The sequence below is a fragment of the Diabrotica virgifera genome, chromosome 8 (assembly GCF_917563875.1).
Source record: "Diabrotica virgifera virgifera chromosome 8, PGI_DIABVI_V3a".
Lineage (NCBI taxonomy): Eukaryota > Metazoa > Arthropoda > Insecta > Coleoptera > Chrysomelidae > Diabrotica > Diabrotica virgifera.
The window spans coordinates 37,398,730-37,411,631 of record NC_065450.1 but is presented as its reverse complement, the minus strand read 5'-3'; the positions used below and the strand labels follow the sequence as shown (position 1 = coordinate 37,411,631).

The 12,902-nt window shown below is 35.1% G+C and overlaps 1 protein-coding gene across 1 annotated transcript in view; it reads right to left on the bottom strand.

Moving 5' to 3' along the window:
* Window positions 1-12,902, bottom strand: part of LOC114334951 (uncharacterized) — a 71,902-nt gene that overhangs the window by 30,429 nt on the left and 28,571 nt on the right. Inside the window, exon 3 of the mRNA XM_050658618.1 lies at window positions 11,710-11,931. Coding sequence (XP_050514575.1) covers window positions 11,710-11,931 — 222 coding nt within the window. The remainder of the gene's footprint in view (window positions 1-11,709; window positions 11,932-12,902) is intronic.

The following is a 12,902-nucleotide window of genomic DNA, read 5'->3' as shown; positions in this document are numbered from 1 at the left end:
AAAAACCAAATAACTCGAAAAGTATTGACTTAGTGAAAAAACTGTATAGAACAACAGTTGCTTAGAATTAGTCAGTTTATCCACTTCCGGACTTATTTTAAAGGTTTCTTTTTTTACCTCCGAAAAGGAGTGAGAATCACCCCCAAGGTAAACAGACATCGGCACAATATCACTTGTTTTGTTTGACATGTTAGCTACCTGTATACCAAATTTCATGTCAATCCAAGTGGTTTTTTAAAATTTATAGCAAAAACCGTGAGTGAACGTACTATAAACCAATGTTTTTGCAATAATTTATTAATAACAAAGTCGGAACGTGGTTTAAGCTATCACGACTAGTGCAATCGATTTAGCGTATAAAAATACAGTCGAACCCGCTTATTGGAATATCCTTCGTGCCAAGCAGAAATATTCCTATAACCGGGATATTCTAATAACCGATCATTGATGGCTGGTAGAAATAAGTGTACCTACTGAATAGACCTACATAATAATAGTACATACTATGTATGTACCTACATTTACATTATATTTATATGGTTTTAAGTCCTTTTCTGTCAATGATACAGCAGTGTAACTCATTTTATTAAAAAACCAAATTACATTTTCTGTGCATAAATCCATTAATAAGCATAAAATGTGTGCAATATGTAGACATGTACATATTATCTTATTTAAAATGCATACGCCAAAATTACTTCTCATTTTTTTTTTGAAAAATCTTACAGTTATCTTGAAGGTATACAAATTAGAAAAAATTACATTGAATTTGCCCTCCAGAAATCTTTTTACAATATTACAGACGGTTAGGACTTGCCAAATTGGATGAAATATCCACAAAATCGAAAAAATCTTCATCTTTTGCCTCATCTTTCGCTTTAATATTGAGTTGCGTGGTTTCAGTGTTTTGTTCTGTATCTTCAGTATCTTCGAAAACCGATAGTCGTCAAAACGTCTAACAAATTATCGTCAAAAGAAACAACTCTTAAAAATATTCGTCCTTTATTTTGTCGATTTCTGTGTTTTGATGAATTGGCAGGCAAAAAACGGATTGTTAAAATATTCAAACTCATGTCAGGTTTATGGACAGGTTATCAATAACTAAGAGAACATTTGTCTGCCATTGTATTGTCGAAGTCAATAAACCATTAACCAATAAAATTTATGACTGCAACGAGGTGGGTCGCAATAGAAATTTTTACAAGTTTTGTGAGATACGTAAAAGTCGGTATTTTATGGCCTGTTGTATTTCGTAAAAGGGTCCAACTGGTGCGTAATAAAGCATTTATTATCTGAAAAATATTAATATACCAGACATAGTTTTAATTTTTTTGGAAAATATGAATAAAAAGTTATTCGTCCACTTGAATAATATTCGATTAACCGGTATCAATTCATTAAAACGTATTCCTATAAGCGGATAAATTTATTAAGGAGTAAATGGAAACGTTCCGGTACCTCAAATTTCTATTCCTTAAACCGGGATATTCCTATAACCGGTACGCTAATAAGCGGGTTCGACTGTACTATGAAAAAGGCTACAAACTTGCTGTAGATAGCTCATTTCGAGCTTTTCGGCGAATAAAATATTCATCATTATCATTCCCTTTGCCTTATCCCTATGCGGGGTCGGCTTCCCTAATTGCATTTCTCCACACAATTCTATCTTGGGTTATATCAATGTCAATCCCCTTTACCAACATGTCCTGCCTTATCGTCTCCCCCAGGTCTTCTTTGATCTTCCTCTCCTACTCCTTCCAGGAATCTGCACTTCAGCTATTCTTCGTATTGGGTGATTAACGTCTCGACGTTAAACATGACCAAACCATATTAACCTATGCTCTCTCATTTTGGCATCAATTGGTGCCACACCTAGACTTCCCCTAATATACTCATTTCTAATTTTATACTTCTTTGTCACTCCACTTATCCATCTATGCATTCTCATTTCCCCCACATGCGTTCGTTGATCTTCTTTCTTCTTCAATATCCAACATTCAGTTCCGTACATCATAGCAGGTCTTATGGCTGTTTTATAAAATTTTCCCTTCAGCTTCATTGGAATTTTTCTGTCACACAACACACCACTCGCTTCTTTCCACTTCATCCATCCAGCCCTAATTCTACTGCATGCATCTCCATCTATTTCTCCATTGCTCTGTAATACCGATCCCAGGTACTTAAAACTTTTGCTTTTTACAATCAGTTCACCATCCAAAGATACCATTTTATTTGTAGTAACTGCATCTTTAAATGAACATTCCAAATACTCTGTTTTTGTCCTACTAAGTTTTAAACCTTTTTCCTCCAGAGCTTGCCTCCACTGTTCCAGTTTTTGTTCTAAGTCTCTTTCACTATTTCCTACTAACACGAGATCATCAGCATATCGCACACCTAGTTCAATAGTGCCACAAGTGCAAAACACAATATTCTCGAGAAATGAGCAAAACGTTCTGTAGCAAACGCGTTATGCCCTGTAAATAATTTATTTTGAGAATGACTGGCTTGGAAATTACAATTTAGGTAGCATATTATACAGTTATTCGCTGGATCTTATTACAATTTATTAAAAATAAAACGTTATTATAATTTTGGTAGTTATGGCGATATTGCATTGTGAAGAAAGTCATTTATAAAACGATACCTAGGAGATACGGCGGCAATATAATGAAAAAAGCAATTGATTCTTGCAGTTGTGGCTGTATTGAATTACATCGGTTGTATTGTGGCAGTGTATATTATCGCCACATCTCTCTTGATTTTTGCAGTTGTGGCCATATTGAACGTATTGCATTACATCGGGTGTATTGTGGCAGTGTATATTATCGCCACATCTCCCAGTTACGGCCATATTGCATTTTCAAAACCTCCAAAAACCCTACAGTGAAATACCGAAGTAACTTACTTTATACTTATCCAAAACAATATTTTAGTTCAGACTGTATTGAATTAGATGGGCCATTATATAAGCAATATTTTACAGCCTTAACCCAAAATTCGAATTTTTTGCAGTTGTGGCACAATTGAACTAGGTGTGCGATATATTAAGCACCATTGAATGTTACCCTGTAGTTTCGCTGTTATCTGGTCCAAAACTAATGAGAATAAATACGGACTAAGCACAGAGCCTTGGTGCAATCCTACTTTCACATGGAATTTATCAGTCTCTCCCACACCTGCCCTAACACTAGTCGTTACTCCCTCGTACATATCCCTCACAATCTTTACATATTCACCAGAGACTCCTTTCTTATTGAGTGCCCACCACAGAATCTCTCGAGGAACTGTATCATATGCTTTCTCAAGATCAATGAATACCATATGAGCGTTTGTTTCTTTACTCCTGTATTTTTCCATCAACTGCCTTATAATGATAATTGCATCTGTTGTTAATCTGCCCTGCATAAAGCCAAATTGATTCTCGGATATTTCGGTCTCTTCACGTATCCGTCTATTATTTTGTTATTATTTATTTGGCGAATAAACTATTATTTTGTTATTAACAAAATAAGAACATATTTTGACCTATCTAAATAAGACCCAAAAAACCTATAATACCACCATCAAATCGCGGCGAAATAAAAGTGTCCACGGGACCCCCTATGTTGCGACTAGACTTTAAACGTGACATACAAAATATTTGTCTGCATTCTTTACGATTGACTGTCAAGATGTTGGAAAAGCATAATAGACAAATACCTGTGTGGGTTTCGCAAAGAAAAGTCAACTATCCATCAAATACTCCTTCTAAGGCAAGCATTGGAAAATCACGTGATATGGAATAGATACTTACCATTTGTTTTTTGATTTTAGATTTTCCTATGTCAGTATAGACAGAAACGCACTATACAAAGGCACGGTAGAACTAAATATCTCAATACACTTAGTGAAATTGGTGAAAGCAACCCTCTAAACAGTCGAGAATGCAGAATTGCAGAAATGCAAACTCTCAACAGTTAGAATGCAGAACGGGATATCAAGAATTTTCCAGACAGGACTCCGATAGGGAGGCGCCTATCCTGCCTCAACCCTGAGGCAGCCCTGTACGAATCAGAAGACGGTATTACAGTAATAATAGATGTGCAGACGTACCGTATTGCTGGCAGATAATGCGATGGGGCTCCAAAGGATAATGGATAATGTCGTAGAAACGTGATCCATGTACGTCCTAAAACTAAATTGTAAGGAGACAAAAATAATGATCATGATAGGGGATCCAATCAATTGCCTTCACAGTCACTCCACTGAATAGCTCCTTTTATGGCTCCCTCTTATTTTGTAGCCAGCCTAGACACGTTAAATTAAATAAACAAAAAATATATTCAAACAGTGTAGTTTCCTAAACAGGTGCAAAATTTATGTAGGTCATAGGCATGATGTTCTTGATGCTTCTTTTTGGGATGCCCCGGTAAGCTACGGTCTTCAGAGTATAAAGGGGTGGGTTTTTTAAAAGGACATTTATTATTAAAAGATATTATTGGGCGCCATTAATAAATCAAAATAAGAATACTGCAATCTGCTTATCCAAAATTAAAGAAAGGAACTTGCAATGTCGTAACATCTGATTTAGGTTGGTACTTACCAAGGCAGTCGTAAATTTGTCTGTACTCCTCTTCAACAATAAGGATAAGAGATGTAGTGTGCAAAAGAAAAAAATACTAATAAAAAAGTTATAACATATTAGTCTTTAATTAAAAAAATTAAGAAGGTAAAAATGAATTGAAATGAATGAATAAAATTAAGTCCTCCGCGAGTATGATTGTACAAAAGAAAGAATAAACATTTTATTACGAGTACCTGGTGACCTGGACTGCATTGATGATTAGAGCCAACGTGAATCTGGTATAGCTCAGCAGGAACTATTGTCGTCCAACACTTTTCTTCTTCTTCTTAAAATGGCGCCTCCTCAATGGAGGTTAGTTACTACAATTGCAAACTCTTCTCTGTCTTCAGCTGTTCTTATTAGCTGTTCAAAATTTAGCCCTGTCCATTGTCGGATATTTCTGAGCCACGATAGTCTTTTCCTTCCTAGTCTTCTTCTTCTCTCGATCTTTTCTTTCACTATAAGTTGTCAACACTTTTCACTTAACACTTTACATTTGTTTGAACCAGAGGACTATTTCACAACATTTTATGATATGAGAATAAAATTCCAAAGTTTTTGTTTTATGTTAGCAAAAAGGTAACTGCTAATAATTATTGATTGTTATTGGAACATTCTCCATTGGAACGATGTCAACACTGTTCATTTAAACATAATGAGATTTTGTAAAAAAAATGAGTTTTTTATCTTATTATAACGTTGGAGAAGCTCGCTCCACGAACTTGTATTAATTTCTTCCTAAGAACAACATAACGAAGCTATTCCTTCTAATACGTTAGACAACTAGACACAAAATATAGTATCGTGGTATTAACTGTAACCAACATTCGTTTTCTCACCAAGAAAACATACTAAATAGGAGATTACTCCATCTGATAACTCACAAAACCAAAACTGTCCGCGGACTAGACCAAATCGGTCCGCGACTTTACTCTGTCGTAGCTAAATCTTGACTTCTGTTCTTGTCCTAATTCAAGACCAGATTCCTCTCAAACACAGAAAAATACACTCCCACTCTGCAATCACCAGATAATTATCCAATTAAAAGAAACCAAAAATTTCTTCTGCCAATAAAATAGCCAGGGTATATTCATAAGAACATCCCATTAAAAGTTGTAAACCAATACGAAAATACTCAATACCCATAAGCAGTTTTTTCGGTTTTCGCCAAAATGTTAGCTTAGATCTAACGACTAATCTTGAAAATTCAAAGACATTTGAGAATTTTATAAACATTCTGGCTCCAGTAGACAGAATTCAGTCTCAAAAAACATTAAATTCTTTTGATAATTCGCCGAAGATAAACAAATGCTCTACTTGATACTTGAACGGCAGACGAAAAATATATCATATCATAATATACAGACCGTGGGATATGTAAAAAAAAATTCGCAATATAACACATACGTTTAATTTATTCGTCACTACAGGATCGGACCTGATATATCTATACGACGATAAATTGGGACCGCTAAATTTTATGGTATCTCCCTCCATTTTTTTCTGGCTTTCCCTAATTCTCGATCGCTCTTCTCGAATTTGTGCCTACCAAGCCAATCTAGCGTGTGGTTCTTGCTCAGTATTCAGATCTTGATGTCGACGAAGCCGCACCAAGTTACCCTTCTTTCTATTGGGGGCGTCCTCTGTAGTTTTCTGACATTGGCATGTCTGCTGAAGTACCGAATATCGATCTAGTCGATCTTGACTTTTAGCGTCATCTTTCAATGATCTTCGTGTCGTTTGTGACGCGGCTTCTCGCCGCTGCATACTAAATGTAGCTTCAGAACTTATTCGTGACGTTGCCTCTTAAGCTCACTACAGACTATGCATGATTCGCGATTCGTGATGCGCGATTCGCGGGCAGTGCACGAATAGTGTGTAGGATCGTGTTCGTTAAAAATCGATTTGTAAACAACATTATTTGTGTGTGCACAGTAATTCGCTCTTATGAGCGGTAAAGTAAGGATCATCTAAGGCTGCGCATCCACACGTACCGACAAACAATAGATAAATCAGGCATCGCGCATTACGAATCGCGAATTGTGCATAGTGTGTAGTGAGCTTTAGATTACATTTCTTGAGCTAATTGTTCTTCATTTTGTTGAGTTCTAACTTCCATTTTTCGAGCATTCTTAGCTTATTTAAAATCCGAAAGCTTTCTAGCTTAAAGTAATTAAAATTTAATTTTTGAAATAATAAACTTCTTGCGTGTAGGAAATATAAAGTAACCTAAAGCTTTAAATTATTTTGCTTAAAAAATCTCACGTTAAAATTACAGTGATAAGTATTTTTCCCAATTTTGTCTTCTTCTTCTTCTTCTTCCAGCTTCCTTAGTAGGCTTGCGCCTGTTCTATCTTCGGATGACTCCTCATCAGATATACAGGTTGTCACTCCTTCTCTTCCTTGGCCTTCCTATATAGGTACTTCTTCTGCCGTTTGGTGATCTGTCTCGTGCAGAACCGTAACTACGGTTTTGGGGGTCCCGGGGCAAACATGATCTTTGGGCCCTCTATCGGGGTCTGGTGGGGTTTACCCACTTCCCAGCAGAAGGAGGGGTCCCAAAAAATGTTTGATATTTAACAAGTTTTCATGAAAACGCATTTTAATTTGAAACCACCTTATTTTAAGCTAAATAATTTTGCAAGTACCATTAATATGACATCTTTTCTGTTTTCATAAAAAATATACTATATATAATGTTAATTACATTGTTCGGCTACAATGTAGGTTTGTAATCACGTTATATTGCCTATAGACAGTATAACGCGATTATCAACGCATTATATTGTCTCTTGGCACGTTCATTTTCAACACAAAGTAGAGCTAAGCTGCAAAATCGGTTTTGTCTCATTGAATTCCTAAGATATTTCTTGCTTAAGGTGATACAGTAGCAATCAACAGGTAGCCAAAACGCGTTCCAAGATTGCGGCTATAATTTTGAATATTTTTTCGAGATATTTGGCACACGTATTCGTAATATAATAAAGAATGGCGGCACAGAGCCCAATTTGAAAAATATATTAATATGTGGGAATTACTCTCTAATTAAATACAATATTAAAAAAACAAGCCTGTACCGCCATTAAGAAGAACAAAAAAATACACTTTCTTCAAATAAACTTTTTTATCCGATGCCTAGATTTTGTGTCATTTTGGAACTACTAATGAAATAAAAAATTTTAGTAGTTCCAAAATGACAAAATCTAGGCATCGGATAAAAAAGTTTATTTGAAGGAAGTGTATTTTTTTGTTCTTCTTAATGGCGGTACAGGCTCGTTTTTTTTAATATTGTATTTGTTTACAGAGTAATTTCCACATATTAATATATTTTTCAAATTGGGCTCTGTACCGCCATTCTTTAACCCGCCATTACCCGCGCTATGAGGGAATACCTCACCATATTTGTTTATAACCAATAAAATCGTCTTAACTAATACGATACCCTTGAGCACCCAGGAATGCCTTTAGCATCGTTCATGAGAGGGTATGAAAAAGTTATAGAATATTTTCAGGCGGTCAGTGTGCTCTGTGATACTTGAAAGAAGTGACATCCCTCTTCAAGTGAGAGAATTCCTCACTGCGCGTGCAATCTCGGTGAAATCTCGTTTCTGTTATCTCAAAGAAACTTTTAGGTTTTTGTTTAATGTTTGGGTAGGTTTAATTAAAATATTATTGTTTAGGTTAGGTTAGGAACAGTGCCGCACCGAGGGGGGTGGGTTTGGGGGTTAAAATCCCTCCCAGAGCATATAGAAATATATATAAAAGAAAGTAGGAAAATTAGGAAAATGTAACTTGTCTTTCACAAATAATACAAAAAACTTTCGGTACCCAAGCCAACCCCCCCCCCCCGAGGAAAATTCTAGGGGCGCCAGATAAGATAAGAACTGGATAAGAACCCATTTTTAAATTAACCTATTCTAATTGAGAAATAAGCCACAATTTAAATTTAAAAATTGATTTTATTGACTTTTCGACATCCACCTCGGACGTCGTTATCAAAATACAAAATATTAATAGTTAATCACATAAATGCCACAAAGAAATAGCTTCAGAACAGTTGCTAATTTTAATTTGTATTTTTAGTAAAATGAATTCGCGTGAAGAACGCCAATTACTTCAGTGGCTTCCTGAAATTGAAAATAAGGAAAACTTGCTTTTGATCTATATGTATTATTTTTACTTTTGTTTTGTTAAATTAATAAAAAAAAATTGGTTTACGAGACCTTCTATAATATGTGAGTACAACCCTTTTACAATTATACATGTTTACATTCATTCGTCCTCGAAATAAGTCGAATTGATGTAGGTGAGGGCGACGCTCATACGCGTGCAACCACGTCACAATAGAAGACGCGTGTAACGGCGGGTTAATATTTTACGAATACGTGTGCCAAATATCTCGAAAAAATATTCAAAATTACAGCCGCAATCTTGGAACGCGTTTTCGCTACCTGTTGATCGCTACTATTTCCTCTTAATGTTAATTTAGAAAATGACCTCTCAGCCTTGGGCACAGTTATACGAGACGAGCAGATACATTACACAAGCTGTACAAACATCAGGATAGGTTGAAGACATGTTCTGATCTATGATGAACATGTCTGACATTTCTCTAACACTGGTGACCTTCCCGAGATTTCTTTTAAACGTAGTCCTCACTCATAAGATTTGAGACGAAAAGGATGAAAAAATATCATCTGGAAAACGTTTTACGAAGTTGATTGTTTCGTTTTGAAGGTCTTGTTCGTTTGCATTCAAAATAAAACCAGGTTAAACAATTCGGTACGTATCTAACACTGCTTTCTTTCCTTGAAAGCGAGTGTCTAGCTGGTGGCATAATGTGTCATTGAGTAAAGCACGGTTACTCTCAAGTATGACTTGGGGTATTGAAGTCTTTCATCTTCACACAGTTCATCGAAATGTTTTTTCGTCTTCTGCATTCTTTTGGAGTGAACCCTACTGGTATTCCCCAACGTTGACATAATATTTGAAGCCTCTTCAAATAAGGTTTGAAATTGCCCTCTCGTTTCAGTTAGTTTTAAGAGGCTCTCTTCAAGTAAACTGTAAGCTGTTAGAAGGTCCAAAGATTCTGATTGCAGTGTTTTCGAGACCATGTTTAGGATTTCAAGTATTTTATTTTGCACAACTAATAACAAAACAAATTTGAATGATTCTAGTTTCTTTTTCAGGTGTGCTGTTTCGTCTCTTTCATTTCTTTTGTTACTTATCAGTACTAAATTTAACAGGCACTTCAAAACATCGCAAAATCTGTATTTCAATGCATTGACTGCATCAAATCTTCCAGCCCAGCGTCTTGGATTGATAGGTTTTAGAGGCACTTTCAAGGAACATCTTTCAATTGGTATGAATGAGGACTTCAGTGCTTTCGAACGAAAGAGGTTAAAATCGATCATTAAAGTTGTTAGAAGAACTTGATTGAAAATACTTTGAAAAGTTTATTTGACCTCGTTAAAATCTATGCACGGCCAACCAAAGTGGTCCCCCTTGACCAGGGGCTCCGGGGCGCTGCCCCGGTTGCCCCAATGGTAGTTACGGCCGTGATCTCGTGCTATATTGATCAGTCTTCCTTCTCCCATTCTCCTTAAATGGCTATACCATTCTTTTTTCTGTGCTACGTTGTCTGTCGCATAATGATTTTCCTATAATATCTCGGACTATTTTCAGTCTTTTTGAAATTGTGGTGTCATGTCTTGTTTCCATAATTGCTGTCGTAATTGGCCATAATTTTGTGAACAAATAATTAATTAATAACTGATGAAGTACTAATATTTGCGAGCAAAGATATTTGAATCATCAATTATTTGTAGAATGAATTAGCAATAAATCAACCGTATCGTTCCAAGGACAAAATATGATTGACTAAGACTCAGTAGGTTGAAATGATATTTTAGTCTGTTGTACAACTTTCATAACAAATAAATTACTTTTAGAGAATCGCTCAACTTTGGCGTGAACTCGTCTTATGAAATTAATCTATGGACAAAAACCAGAGGTGAGAGCACGCCAAAAAGAATTTTATTTTGCTGACGTCACAAAATCGAATTTCACAATGGCAGAATCGACGGTTGCTAGGCAACGTGACGTCACTAAAATAGAATTCTATTTGGCGTGCTTTCACCCCAGCCTAGCTCAAGTTTGGCAAGTAGCTCATGTTTGTCAGTTTGCCAGGTTTTTTTTTATGGCATAGACTTGGGTGTCATTTAGCCAGTCACAACTTTTTTTGTTCTCTGTTCATACATAAGGAAGGCAATGAGGTACTTAGAGTTCCATAGCAAACTCTTGTACAGCTCTCTACTCAGTTTAAAAGCTGGCCGCTATGGACTGTCCAAGTTGCTCACCACATTTTCCATTATGTATCTTCTTCTTCTTCTTTTTTCATATGTACATAATATACCAAATTATCAGGATTAATAAGTTTAGAGGTTAATTTTAGTTTCACAGATAAATTTCATCAAACAATCATAAATATATGTTCTTGCTGTTCAGAGACAATAGATAGGATACATTGAAAGGTGGAAAAACATTACATTTTATTAAATCTTGGATTAAATTATATGTGCATGGAATATATTTTGCGCACTCAAAGAAAGTATGATTTAAGTCACCAACCTTCTGACATTCTGTACAAAGATTTGAATCAAAAACTTTAATTCTTGCTAGATGTAGAGGGAAACATGCATGTCCAAACTTCATTCTACATAATTAATGTTGTTATATATCTTCGAGGTACTACATAATTTTTAAACCAATATATATTTGGAACAGAAGGTTGAATCAGTGAATACTGAGATTTGGATTGTTTACAAAGATCTCGCCATGATTGACTCCACTGATTTTTAACTCGATGCTTAATAGTGTTAACTAAGTCAGATATGTCGGTTCAAGTTTGTCAGTTTGGTAGTTAAGATTTATTTCCATGGTGACGCTAGGACTTACCGTCCAGCACAAACTGCGTTTCCGCTGGATGTGTCGTCTTAAGGCATTTATTAGGCTAGATGGCTCAAGAGATTAATAAATGATTTCATTTTTAAATTTATTTACATAAGAAAATATAATTGTTTTAACTACGCCTATGAGCTACTTACCTTATTTGAATAATATTAGAAAAATCGTAGTTGATAACGTTCAGCAGAACAATGCATTTGGTTACGTTGTGTGCGATGTCTCTGGGATAAAATTCTAGAGCGCTGCGGGCGTCTAATTGTGTCAGTATAATGGGCACTTCCTTGTGTTCGTATTTGAAATGAGCGCCCAACGTGAAGAGAGATACGAATTTGTTGCAGTTGGCTTTTGGGCACTGGATTGGTCTAAAATCATTTCATTAACTTAGACCAGATGAAATAAGAAACTAACAGAAAAATATAAACTTATTTTAATTATCACTAGTTAATATGTACACTAGAATAATCTATACTAAATTTACATTCAAGATGCAGTAGAAATAAACAAACCAAGACACGTTAAATGCTACTAGGAGCACTTTCGAATCATAATTATTTACAATATACAGAGAGCACGTAAAGGTTGGAATAAATTCATTTTCTCAAGAAAGGACCAATTTGGAAAAAAATCCCGAAACAGGTAAATTTTTATTTTTAAATTACGACTTTTTTGCATATATATCATACTAGTGGCGTCACCCATCTAGGCGTGATGACGTCATCGATGTTTTTTTTAAATGGGAATAGGGATCGTGTGACAGCTCATTTGCAAGGTAATTTAATTCTCTATTCAGTAATATAAACATTTACATAATTATTTATACAGGGTGTACAAAAAAACATTTTTTTAATTAAACTTATTGAAATAAAAAGAAGAATGCATGTAAACTATTTAGTCCAAAATACATTCTCCTGCTCTCAGAAAACAAAAAAAAATGTTTATTTGAAAAATAATCATTGCTTTTCGCTTAAATTAAATGTTGAAACTGTCAAGGGGAAGGTGGGTGGCGGCTTTAATATTGAATTTAAGCAAAAACAATATTTATTTGTCAAATAAACATTATTTCCTGTTTTCTGATAGCAATAAAAAAGTATTTTGAGTTAAATAAATTACACACATTCTTATTTTTATGTAAATAAATTTAATTCAAAATTTTTTTTTGTTCACTCTGTATAAATAAATATGTTAATGTTTATATTACTGAATAGAGAATTGAATTACCTTTCAAATGAGCTATCACACGACCCCTACTCTCATTTAAAAAAATTATAGATGACGTCATCACGCCCAGATGGATGACGTCACTAGTATGATACAAATGCCAGCAAGTCGCAAT